The 12277-nt window shown below is 45.6% G+C and overlaps 1 protein-coding gene across 7 annotated transcripts in view; it reads right to left on the reverse strand.

The window, feature by feature from the left end:
- Positions 1–140: 140 nt before the first annotated feature.
- EPN2 (epsin 2) overlaps positions 141–12277 on the reverse strand; it is a 42649-nt gene continuing 30512 nt past the window's right edge. For 6 of the 7 annotated variants that reach the window (XM_017823199.1, XM_017823193.1, XM_017823198.1 and 3 more), the window contains exons 4-9: positions 11929–12021; positions 11501–11657; positions 8980–9150; positions 7362–7454; positions 6246–6461; positions 141–4631 (exon numbers count right to left, since the gene is read on the reverse strand). In XM_017823199.1, coding sequence (XP_017678688.1) covers positions 4300–4631; positions 6246–6461; positions 7362–7454; positions 8980–9150; positions 11501–11657; positions 11929–12021 — 1062 coding nt within the window. In that variant the 3' untranslated portion in view covers positions 141–4299. The remainder of the gene's footprint in view (positions 4632–6245; positions 6462–7361; positions 7455–8979; positions 9151–11500; positions 11658–11928; positions 12022–12277) is intronic. The other variant, XM_017823200.1, reaches the window with a different exon arrangement.

Genomic DNA, 12277 nt, shown 5'->3' on the forward strand with positions numbered 1-12277 from the left:
CCCCAACCCTCATTCCACAAACACCTTCCCCAGATTCCTGCCTGGACATAAATCCAGCGAGGCAGCACCCGATGATCCCTCCACTGCTGTGGAGCTGTTTCAGGGGCAACGTGGCTTAAAGAAGGAATTCAGTCACCTGCAACACAACAAGTCTTCATTTTTATTGAGTTAGTAAGGTCTCAACTGCTCCCGAGCTCAGTGAGCCATAGAAACCCTCCTCTCTCCCAGCCAGAGCAGCCTGTCCCGGGAAAGTGCTGGATGCATCCAAGGAATCCCATCGCCAGCGCACAAGCAGCATCGCTCAGTCACAGTGAGATTTCTCCTGGCACCACAGGCCTTAAATCAGCTCCACCAATCCACCAGCTCCACCAATCCACCAGCTCCACCAATCCACCAGCTTCCTGGAAAAACTAAACCCGAGCGCGGCGGCGCCGGGGTTTGGTTGGGACGGGGTTAGAAACGCTACGCAGAGGCTTGGAAAAAGCAACACGGCTGGAATATAAGCAATACAATTTTAATTCTGACCAGTCACCTACAAACCCCGTGTCTTTCCACTGTTCTGATGGCATTGGTTAAATAGCACATCCGTGACATCGCTTGGGGGGGGTTGGGGCAGGGGGGGGAAATGACACAAAGATACAGACATTATGATACAATAGTACAAATGATAAATTATTTATACAGTAAATAATGTCAATAAGTCAGCACAAAGTCGTAAAAAGCAGCCGGCTCCCGGGATTACGAAAAGTTTGGTAAATATTGAAATTGTAACACTTGTGAAGGAAGCGAGTCGTCGTGAGCTTCTGCTGTGAAAAATAAAACCACCTATTTCTCCACAACCTGTGCAATATTCAGACGTACAGTACACGTTAGAAACTGTAACAGCAAAGGGGGAGATGGGGAACAAGAGTTGTCTTGGCTACGGGACTCCAAAAAGACTGTAAACAATACAGCCCACCACGGTTTTTCCTTCCCTGTCCCCTCCATGGAGTTTAGTTTCTCTATAGTATAAAACTGAATAAATAACTGAGCTTATTTGGGGGGTAAAATTACGCCAAGGGTGGGTTGTTGGTTTGTTTGTTGTTTTTTTTTTTTTTTAGGTTTTTTTTTAGTTTTTTTATTTTACAAAATATTTAACACTTTTCTCTTTGGTCAATTTGACCAGTAAGGCTATTTTGGGCTACTAACTTTTTTTTAAAAAAATCAAGGAAAAAAAAAAAAAAAGCACTTTTAGTATTTGCAAGTTGAGAAAAAGAAGGAGAAGAGGGGGAAAATGAGCTTGGAGAAATAGGGCAGAGCGGATGTGATGGGATACACACACGTCCTCCATGCAGGAACATGGGAGGGCGAGGAAGGGGGAAGGATTATCCTGGAGAGGAGTTAAATCAGCACAAAAAGAGAGGGACAATTTGGGGCACACCCAGGCAGAACCCCCCTCAGTGCCACCCACTCCTGCACGAGGTGGGGACACGGCCCAGCCCAGCAACAAAGATTTACCAAACCAGCCCTTCCTCCTCTTAAACTCATCCCCTGCCACAAGCCCTGTGCCAGGCTGGGATCTGGGCTTGCTTAGTCTCAGCCTAAAGCTTTACAGCACCAGGATTTGGGCCGTGGCTCCTCCGAGAGCCCCGCCGTGGTTTGTGGTGCCATAAGTGTCTCTCTCCATATTTAATGTATATTCAATTAAAAGGAACACGGCCCTTGGAGAAGTGACTTGGTAAAAGCAACAATTGGCCATTCAGCAGTTTCACTAAGCCAGGGCTCCCTACCAGGCCCACAGCACAGTTTTATCAAGTCATGTAGGTTATTTCATCACTTTAAATGCTTACTCTCAACCCCACCTTCGCCTCCAAAAAGTTACCCAGGATGTGGTCAGGACTTCTGGCTGAACAGTGCCCCATCCAACTGCAATTCAGGAGACACACTAAGGGAAAAAAACATCGAGTGGCCTCGATTCCACTGTTGAGAAAATCAAACTGGAAAAATAAATCTTGCCACAGATCAGCTGGAAAGCACTTCCCCCCCTCCCCCATCTGCAAGAATCACACCCTTCCTGGTCTACACCTCTCAGTAACTTCAACAACAACAAAAAGTAAAGTCTTTTTTCCTTATTCTGAAAGGCAACATGAATGGGTTTTGTTTTGTTTTTAAAGACATACTGGCTGTGGACAGCAATTCTCTTTCCTCCTATATAAAAACGAGAGCAGATGAATATTCGGGCTCCTCCTCGCCAATTCCACAGTATCCAAGAGGATCCCACAATCTGCATAGAAACACCCACACACTTAGCATTCCGCACACTAACAGAGCTACACTGACCTACACAGCTAAAATCTGTGATTGTACCCTAAATTTGATAGTCTCTCAGCCTCCCCTTCCCACCAGGAGACAGATCCCAGTCCCTTCCGGCGGCACACGGCTCCGGCACACCACAACACACAACTCTGGCCACTTCTTTGTGGTTTGTCCTCTGGTTTCCCACCCCCCCACTCCTAATCAGGGAAAAGGCCACCAAGATGCCCCAATCCATGCAGAGATGCCCTCAAGGCAGGAGCGAGCGCTGGGACATCCCTGCCCACGGATCCTGGGGAGCAGAGTCGGCCGCGCTGTGCCGGGTCTGCACCAGAACCCCCGAGCGCGGGGCGGTGCCGAGGAGTCCAGACATGCCAGTTAAAAAAGGGACAGTTCAGCTCCCAGGGAACAGTTTTTCTCTGGAGTGCACCTTCCATCGGGAAAAATCAGTCGATAAAATTAAACGAGTCGGGGTTTGTACGTTAGGATTTTTAAAGGCTCAAGAAGTATTACAAGAGAAAAAAAAAAAAAAGACACCACCAGCCTCTCTTGTGATGTTGTTCATCAAGGCTAAAAGTCTGTCCAGTCTGGGGGGGGGTCAGGAAACGGGAACAAATCAAGGGAAAGGCGACTTTAGTGTTTTTTCTTTTTAATGTAGTCTTAAATCATGTTACGCTCAAATTCAATTCTTCTAAAAATAATTAGTCACGAGGATTTGTTTTTGATTTGCATTATGAATATTTCATTTAAAAGTAAATATTTTAGTGTTAATCTTCCCTTTTAAACTCTCTTTACAGAAACAAAGAGCTAAAACCATAAATAAGAGGGCATTAAAACCATAAAAATGACATTTGCCAATATCTTAATTTTTTCAGCCAGACTTGATAAATCTATCAAAACCAGACAGTTAAATAAGAACCACATTATAAAAATTAGCAAAAAAAGGACTATTAGGTAACTCTGCAAACTCAAATATGAAACTGTACTAAACAAAATATGTGCAAAAGTATACAAGAGTAACTGCATATAGCAAGGTTAAGCCTGAATTAGTTTTAAAGCTTGCCCCGGTGAAACTGAATTCATTGTCCCACTGTATTTCATTTTTTTTTTGTCCTTTTTTTGTCTTTTCTTTTTTTTTTTCTTTTTTTCCTTTTCTTTCAACTCACATTGTAAGTCAAATAAAAACAAAATACACATGGAAAAAACTTCCAAAGAAGCTGGTACTGGACAAGCACAGAGCAGGACACTCACTCAGCACGAGTGCAGCCACTCACAGAGAGTTCCAGGAGTCCTTAGAGTAGTGTACAAATTCAACACTGCACGACAGCACACGGCATATCGACAACTCGAGCGTGTTCTCGGGTGTTTAGTCTGGGGTTTTTGTGTTATTTTCCTTTAGAGACAAGCTTGTTTTCTCGGTCACACCTCAGATACCACAAGCAGTGCGAGTTCGCAATGTTTAATGCATAAAAACCAGCCACCTGGGCCCTCCGGATCGTTCTCTTTCTAAGAGTAAGGACTATGGGTGAACCAACAGTCTAGAACTGTGTGTAGTTATGTGCAAAACATTCACTAGCACTCGGAATCTCAGGTCTATCGTATGGGCATAGGAAGTGACAGATGCAGGTAAATAGTAATTTCAGGATCCAGCACATGATCTGACATCTACAAAATAGCCAACGGAGTTTAAAATGGCAGGTTCTCTCCCTAGAAAGTGTATTGAAATGATTAACAAAGTAACAAAATGGGCAGAAATCTAACTTTGGTGAAAAGTCTGAACATTTTCACATGATGCTCAACAAGCCAAAGTAAGGTACCATCTGTAGCAAAGACTAGATTTAGATTAACTGGTAAGTAGAGACAACTCTTCAAAGATCATAACTGTAAACTGCAAATCTACTTCCAAGTCTCTCACACACCGTTCAGTCCACACAGGCCACGTTCGTTCCGCTGTAAAGACTTCAGCCTGGAAACACTAGGAAAAGAAAAGTTCCTTTAATTGGGTCTTTATAGGAGGAAAGGGTTAGTTGTATTTGCAGACTGGGAGGCTGACGGCGGGATTCCTGTACTGTGGAGAGGTTGGGGCATTGATCCTGCAATGCTCAGCCCCTGGCCCATCCTGGTGATCGAGGCCACGGTGCCCATCGCCGGGAGCGGTGCCATTCCCACGGGCACGGGGGCCATGGAAGACAGAGGTATTGGCTCCATGCTCATCGGGGGCACAGCACTGAAGGAAGGGCTGGTTCCCATCACGGGACTCGCTCTCATCTGGTTCAGGGTGAGCGGCTGAGGCTGATTCACTTGGAAGGGGTTGATTGGAGTCGGGGCTGTAGCGGCGCCTGGTTTGCAGGGAAGAGGGAAAGAGATGGCACTGACATCAACACCAGGGTCTGGAGATCGTCTTTTCTGGCCAAGAATGTACCTTTGTTCATTCCCATATGCTCCCAAACCCAAAACACCCCTGGGAGAACCTGCCTGGATGCCATTCACCAAATTCCCTGGTGCACCAGTACAGTCTGTTTCCTTGAACCCATCAATCCTACAAAACATCCCTTCCCTGACCAACAGTTCCCACTTCTGATAGTACTGACCAGAGAGAGATGTTGCAAATTTGGTTACCTGGAACGTGCCTAACCATGACACCCAGGTCTCTAATTTACAGTTTTTAAATGCTGTTTAAAATTTGCATTGGGGAAGAGACCTGCAGGCTCTCTGTGCTCCTTTACTGCAGATTAAACTGACAGAGAGTAGGGTTTGGATATTGGCAAGAAAATCCTCCCTGTGAGGGTGGGGAGGCCCTGGCACAGGTTGCCCAGGGAAGCTGTGGTTGCTCCTGGATCCCTGCAAGTGTCCAAGCCCAGGCTGGACGGGGCTTGAAGCAACCTTGGCTAGTGGAAGGTGTGCCTGCCCATGGCAGGGGGTGGAACTGGATGATCTTTAGGATCCCTTCCCAACTATTCTGTGATTCTCTGATTTGCACATTTGCCTCACAACCTCACCAGCCAACTCCATTTTCGCGTTTCTGGCACCGAGTTTGGACAAGAATTCACAAAGTAAACAACTTGTTTCCGAATTGCAGCGGTGCTAGAAAAAGCAGAGAGTAACTTTCCCAGCGTTTGAGGTTCCCTGGATTGCTGCCAACCCTGCAAATTCCTTTTACCGTCCGTGCACAGCGTTATTTGGATGGCCCAGTGACCCCTCACAAACTTTTTGTAGTAACCGGTAACAGCAGATACACAGATTTCCTCTCAGCGCTCACTGCCAAGGCTGCTCAGAATCACTGCCTTTTTCCTGCTCAAGGAGTTTAATAAACTTGACTTTCCCCCCACCACCACTGGAAGAGTGAAGAAAATCCATCCTGAAAGAGAATTTCAAGGTGTTTTTCACCATACGAGCAACACGCAGAAATTTCAGCGCACGTTTCAGCTTTTAAAAAATACGTGTTCCACGTGTTTAGTGTCACCATCTGAGTCTGGTCTAAGTAAGGGCTCAGTTCTAACAAGCCCAGCTTACAGGAGAAATGCAACAGCCTGTTTTTTTTTTCCATATACACTGAGAATGTGTTTTCAGATGAGAACTGGTTTATTGTGCCAGCCTGGAGACAGCCTGACCAGCAACCCACTGAATTTTGCTCTCTGGAACCTCAGGCTGCACTGCAGGCAGATAATCCAGAGAGTGCAAGGGCAAAAGGGGAAGGGAAACTGCTGGAACCAAGCTCAGCTGCAGACAAAGAGCAGAGAGTCTGTGCTTTCAGGGACTGTCACCATGCTGGGTGAGTCCAGGATGCCTCTCTGAGACCTTCCTGCTCTCAGCCATGATCTGCTGCCTGAAGCAACCAAGAAAAACAAGCCCCAAACTGCTTCCTTTAAATCCACCAGGACTGAGTTATGCACAGTTTTCCTACAGGGAGGGAAAGCTAAAACAGAAACGTGGAGGGTTGTGCAGAGACAGACCTGGTGCCAAGAATGGATTCAGTGAAGTAACAGGTTGTGGTGGCTTAGACACCAGAGAATCCAGGTTCACCAGAGCAGCATTGGGGCCCAAAAAGGACTCCGGGGTTTTCCGAGCTGCACTTTGTTTTCCTGATGTCCCACTCGAGTGCTGGGAATCAAAGAGATCAGGACTTGTGGTACCGCTATGCTGAGATGGCAAAGTGGAACCTGATTCAGCTGAAACAACACAAAGAGACAAACAAAACTTCCCATTAATCCACACAGCCAAGCAGAGAAAACCCTGAAGTGTCTGACAGCAGGAATGCTTAGTTCTAACGCTGGGATTAGTCAGGCTGGAGTGTGTCAGGGACACCCTTAGCATGCAAGCAGACAAATGTTCTGTAGGAGAGCATGAAAAAGCTGCAGTCAGAGGTGCAGAGCTCTACTGAAGGCGTTCCCTGCTTTGCCCTGATGAGCATTCCCACAGCTCTGCTGCTCCAGGTGGGACTCAGAGGCTCCAAGGAAAAGATACTCAAAAGCCTTGGCTTCTGCCCTGGCCCTACACCACTGCTGTGCCCTTCCTAGCTGGATTCCACCCAGGTTTGGTGTTCAAAAAGCCCAGCTGGGCATTAGTCACTGTTCTTTCAGGCAGAACCATCCTGAGAGCACAAGGTATCACAGCCCTGACACTGAGGGTCTGGCAATTTGGATTTAGTCACTAATGACCAAAGGAAAAATAAATTAGAGCATTCACAGAAGTGTATTTTCTCATCTTCCTACTAGAATTTACACATGAGAGGAATTCAGTCAGCATGGTTCTGTTTGACTCTCTGAGCACAAGCCCTGCTCCAAACTCGTTGGATACTGGGAATTTAAAATCCAAATAAATTTCTGGGTCAATGCAGCCAAAGGTTACACAGTGCAATTCTATGGATTACAGTGCAAAAGGCCCATTCCCCACAAGTTCATGCACAGGCCAAAACGTGAACAACAAGCTTTTACTGCTGCATTACCACCAGCTTTAATCCTTCCCTTAGTGAAAGCTGATTTTTGTTTTCTAATAAAATTTAAGAAGAGAGACATTTGTTGCTGTGACTATCACCCAACCTGTCCACATGCTAAGAACTGGATTCGTACCTGGCTTTTTGGAAGTTCGAAGTGTGTCAAATTCAGAAAAATCATCTTTAACTGTACCATTCAAATTACTGAAGAGGTCAAAAGATGTACTTCCTGTTCAAAACAACAAGACAGCCCTGTCATTAACACATCTTCGGTTGCATCCCACACCTGATCCTCCTGGAAGCAATTCCTAACCCGTTTGTGTTACCAAGACTGTTGGGTTCCAGGGCAGCACTTGGAGTGGTCCTGGAGTTACCCAGGAGCTGGGAGAAGGATAATGTCAGAAAATTGTCCTTTCTTACAGAATTAAACAACTAATTCAGAGCAGTTTGCTTTTAAATCAGTGTAGGGCACACCTTGAGCATGCTGGGGTTTGGTTGATTGTCTGCACTAGAGAAAGCAGATATTGCTGCAGAAGGAGAAATGGATTTACAGCCTGAACTATCAAGTGTTAATCGGCCCTCAAGTAAAACACATTCTGAACAGAGTTCCAAAGCCAAATTTAGCACTGTTATAGCTTCAGTGATGATTTGACTTGTGCTTCCCAAGTGAAAAGGAGGAGAAATGCAATAGCAAAGGTTGCTGAGATGGCAAAGCCCCGTTAGCTGAAGCACCAGCACTTGGCCAGAGTTCACAACCATTGAAAACATCACCATTTCAAAATTCCACACTCTTACCTCAGAATGGAGGCAGCAAAGCCAAACCCAAATGACCAGCAATCACACTCCTGAAAAGCTTTAAAGTTTGGGTGGCGTTTTTTTTAATTAGTTGAAATGTTTTTCTAACTTAGTTTTCACCTTTAACACATTTCAAGCAAATATGAAGGTCCAAAAAGAGCACAAAAAGACAAAACCCCGAGAAAACAAGTGATGACTGAGTATAAAAACAACACTTAAGAAGAACAAAGTTAAAGACTCATTCTCACAATGATCCAATTATTGCCCTTTGCCCAGTGGAAAGCTGATTAGACAACTTTTAGCAGTACTCAGATTCCTTTGTTTGTTATGTGCTGGGATGAAGGACTGGCAGAAAATGCATTTGGGATGCATTTAGCCACGGTGCTGATATGAAAATAGCAGGTATTAAGACTCATCAAGGTTGCATTAGTTACAGAGCATGAACAGACAATTACATCAGCACCTTGGTACCCAGGGCTCAGGGATCACTTCACACCCTCAGTCTGAAGGAGCAAACCCTCATTTGCACCTCCAGAAGTCTCCTCGGAGCCTGGAGCTGCTCAACCTGTCAATCTACATCTGCAGAGACATCCATCTGCAGAGCTGTTTATCAGGATGAAAGCTTAAATTATAGGATCATTCATTGCCAGAAATTAAGTCCTTGTCTAATTAAAGACAAAACCCAAGAGCAGCAGCAGTCCCGAGGGCTCAGCAGGCAGCCACAAACACCAAGAGGAGAATGTAGAAGGGACAGAGCACGAAGCAGCACCACGAATTCAGAGCTCTAAGTCAGAATAATTACATTTGATTTTCTTTTTCCTGCTAGTTATTACAACTCCCTTTTATCTTACAGAGCAGTTCTGCACATTGTTCAGCACCCAGCTGCTCTGAACCACACAGTGCAAGAACATCATCGGGGTTTCTCCTCATTACTCAAATAACATGAGACTGTTTCTCACCAGAAGTAGAGAGAGGTTTGTTTGCAGGTGCTGGTCCCCAGGGATCCACAGAAGGTTTTGCTGCAGTAGAAGATGACTGAGCAGGAGCCCAAGGGTCATTTTTGGACAGAGGCTGAGCTGTGGATCCTGCTGGTGCTGCCCAAGGGTCAACGGAAGCAGCTGGTTTGGCACCTGCAAAAAGAGTCAGCGGGAACCCCAGTGAGTCCAGCTTCACTTTGGAAAGCTTTCCTGGGAGATTAACCTCTCTTATGTGCCTTTACTGCCAATTAACACTGAACATAAACAGGTGAAGGAGTTCAGCACCAGGAACACTGACAACTCTCAGCATCAATGTCACACGCCCTGAACAACAAGCACCAGGAAGTTCTGTGCAAGGCAGATGAATAAACAAATCCCCCCCTTTCAAACTGAATAAAAATATCTGCAGTTCCAACAAGAAAATAAACATGCTTTTGTTACAGACATTGTCACCACAACTGACAATACCTGACTAGAGGTGACCTAAATCACAGGGTCTATTTATGAACTCGGAGGAAAGTAAGTTTAGAAAAAGCCCAGAGGTAAAAGGTATGAGATACAAAACACTAACACTTGGAGAAAGACAACAAAGATGCAACGTTTTCCAACTCTTTTAACCCTACTGTTATTTTTTTAAAACATAATCAGCTTCCCTGAGCCAGCTGTGCTTTTTTATTCCCGTGTGTAAGCACTCCTGACACAGATCTGAGCTTCCCACTGATATCCCTTATTATTTTCTTTTAACCCAAAGCCTGTATGTTCAGGATTCTCGTTTTTATTGGAAATTTGTGACAACTCTTCGTTCCCACAAATTCAGTGACCAAACTGCTTCAGGTTGTGCACGAGGGTAAAGGGGAAATTTAAGACCAAACAAAGGGAGAAGGAAAAGAGAAGGAAACTCGTCTCATCATTTACAATTTCCTGCCAGGGTTTTCTTCTTCCTCCCCAACCTAATTTATTGCTTTTCAGCAAAGTGATTCTGTTCTTGTTTCTACCAATATTTTAAGTTATTAAACCCCAGGAATACTGAGGCAAATCCCACGTTCCTTTTGCAGTGGGCCAGGTGGGTGCTGGAAGGTCATTCTTGCTTGGGCCTGACATCCATCCCCCTCCTGGAGCACCAGGAATGGGAGCCCAGCACTTCCCAGGCACATCCTGTACAACTGTACAGCGATCAACTACCTCCAAACCAGGCAGGACATGCAAACATTTCCTCTTCCCTATGAACCTTCTCGGCAGGAATGGTTTAATTCCATTTAACTGAGGACTGTGTAACCCAGAGCAGTTCAGCATCAGCCCCACGTGCACAACCATTATCTTTAACCACCACGCGGCTTTCAAGTGACAACTGAGAATTATTTTGAGTTTTCCAAACTACATACAACCCCCCTTGGCATGACAATATTCTCATAAACCAATTCAGTGCTGCACACAATGGCACAAATCCCAATTTGCTGGTTTTTGTTTCGTCAACAGGCCCACGGTCTCGCTGCAGCTCCGCACCAGGAAATGCCAGAACTCTCCAAGGAAGCCAAACTATTCCCACACCGGTACTTAACATTTCCTTTATCTGCCCTCAGCGCTGAGCTACAGCAATGCCCCACCAGAAATGCTAATGACAGCATTTCCCATCAACTGAAGCTTCCCAAAATGTCTTTTCCTTCATAAAGGGAGTGCAGGAAATGAGAGCGTTTGGGAAGATCCCTTCGCGGAGCTTCCACCGGCTCCACTGGAACACCACAGCACATGCAGGACTCGAGAAATACAGTTTAATGAATGACTCTTTTTATCAGAAAACTCCTAAATCTTTTATCTTCAGGACTATCCTTGGGAGCCAAGAAACCAGTAAACTAGAATAAGGGGTTGTGCTGTGGTGGAATGAAGTTGGGAGGCACTGATAAAAAACACTACAGCCAAAACTGATGGAAGGGAAATCCTGTCAGAGGGTGACAGATCAAGCAGGAGAATTGAAGAAAGTTGGATTTTGTTTGTTTTTAACCATGGAAAAATACACTGAATAGCCTCAGGGCCCAAAACTTGGGCTTCTTCTGATTTCCTGTCACCAAAAGAGAAAGAGATGACACTTAGAATGATGACCTGCAGCTGGCCCAGCAGCTTTGTAGGTGCCTTAAATGCCACCATGAGGAGGGGAAAAAACCCCAAACAAGGCATTTCATTATTGAACTTCAACATTTTCATCAGGAACCTGATGGTGGTGTGTTGAATGCTGATGTAAATGACTTTAGAGAAGAAGTTGTAGAACCACCAGCCTGAAGTACAACAGACAGAATGCACACACAAAAACCCAGCTGTTTAAAAAGAGTGACATTTCCATTTGTTTCTGCTTGGAAATGAGTTGGGGAATGTCAGTTCTAGAGTATGGGAACCAATCAAGATGGACTAATACACGAGCGTGACACCGGACACGGAGGAACTTTGAAAAGCTCAACATCAAAAAGCAAACCCCTTTAAATAACATCCCTCCTGGCAGTTTTCTCCTTACCAAACGATTGCCACGGGTCAGAGGCAGGAGCTGCAACTGTGGATCCTCCCCAGGGATCAGTTTGGTTTGCAACAGCGGGAGGTCCCCACGGCTCCGTTTTCGGCGGGGCCGGTGCCGAGGAGGGCAGGGCATCCATCAGGTCCAACAAAGTGGTGTGCTGAGGGCAGGAATAATCTGAGCTTTAATCAAGAGCATTGTCACTCTGAAGTACAAACCCATGAGAGTGAAGAAGCAATTATTATTTTTTTTTTCCTTTTACACACCTGCATTGACTAGTAGTTCGAAATTTAACCCACACGGAAGAAGCTTTAAAGCTACACAACAAAGCAATCCCAAAAGCATACAAGAGCTCAGTATTAAGCTATTTTGTGTTACTGTATTTCAGCTTTTGGCAGCATAACCGGGAGTTTCTTAGTCGAAGGCACTACCTCCTTCTTTTTGGGAATTTTAATTGTGTCTCTGCGACTCTCCTCCAGAGCCATCTGTAATCTCAGATCATCTCCGCGTCTGAGGCGCTCCTCCTGCAAAGGAAATCAACACTGGTGATATAGACCATGAGCCTGCACTGGGCTGCTGCTCCCTCCAGGAATCCAACCCCTGGGCAGGACACCTCCAGGGAAGGCCTGGCCAGCCCTCCCTGCCACCGCTGCTGGGATTATTTGCTAGAATCTGGACATAACTGAGAGAGGGAGAGGAATTTTCTTGCGGTTCTTGCCTCAACCAGAGGTCAGGAGCACCCCGACCCCGGAACACCAGCGGGGTCATCACAATCCAGTT

This window comes from Lepidothrix coronata, unplaced genomic scaffold (assembly GCF_001604755.1).
Source record: "Lepidothrix coronata isolate B3197 unplaced genomic scaffold, Lepidothrix_coronata-1.0 Scaffold101, whole genome shotgun sequence".
Lineage (NCBI taxonomy): Eukaryota > Metazoa > Chordata > Aves > Passeriformes > Pipridae > Lepidothrix > Lepidothrix coronata.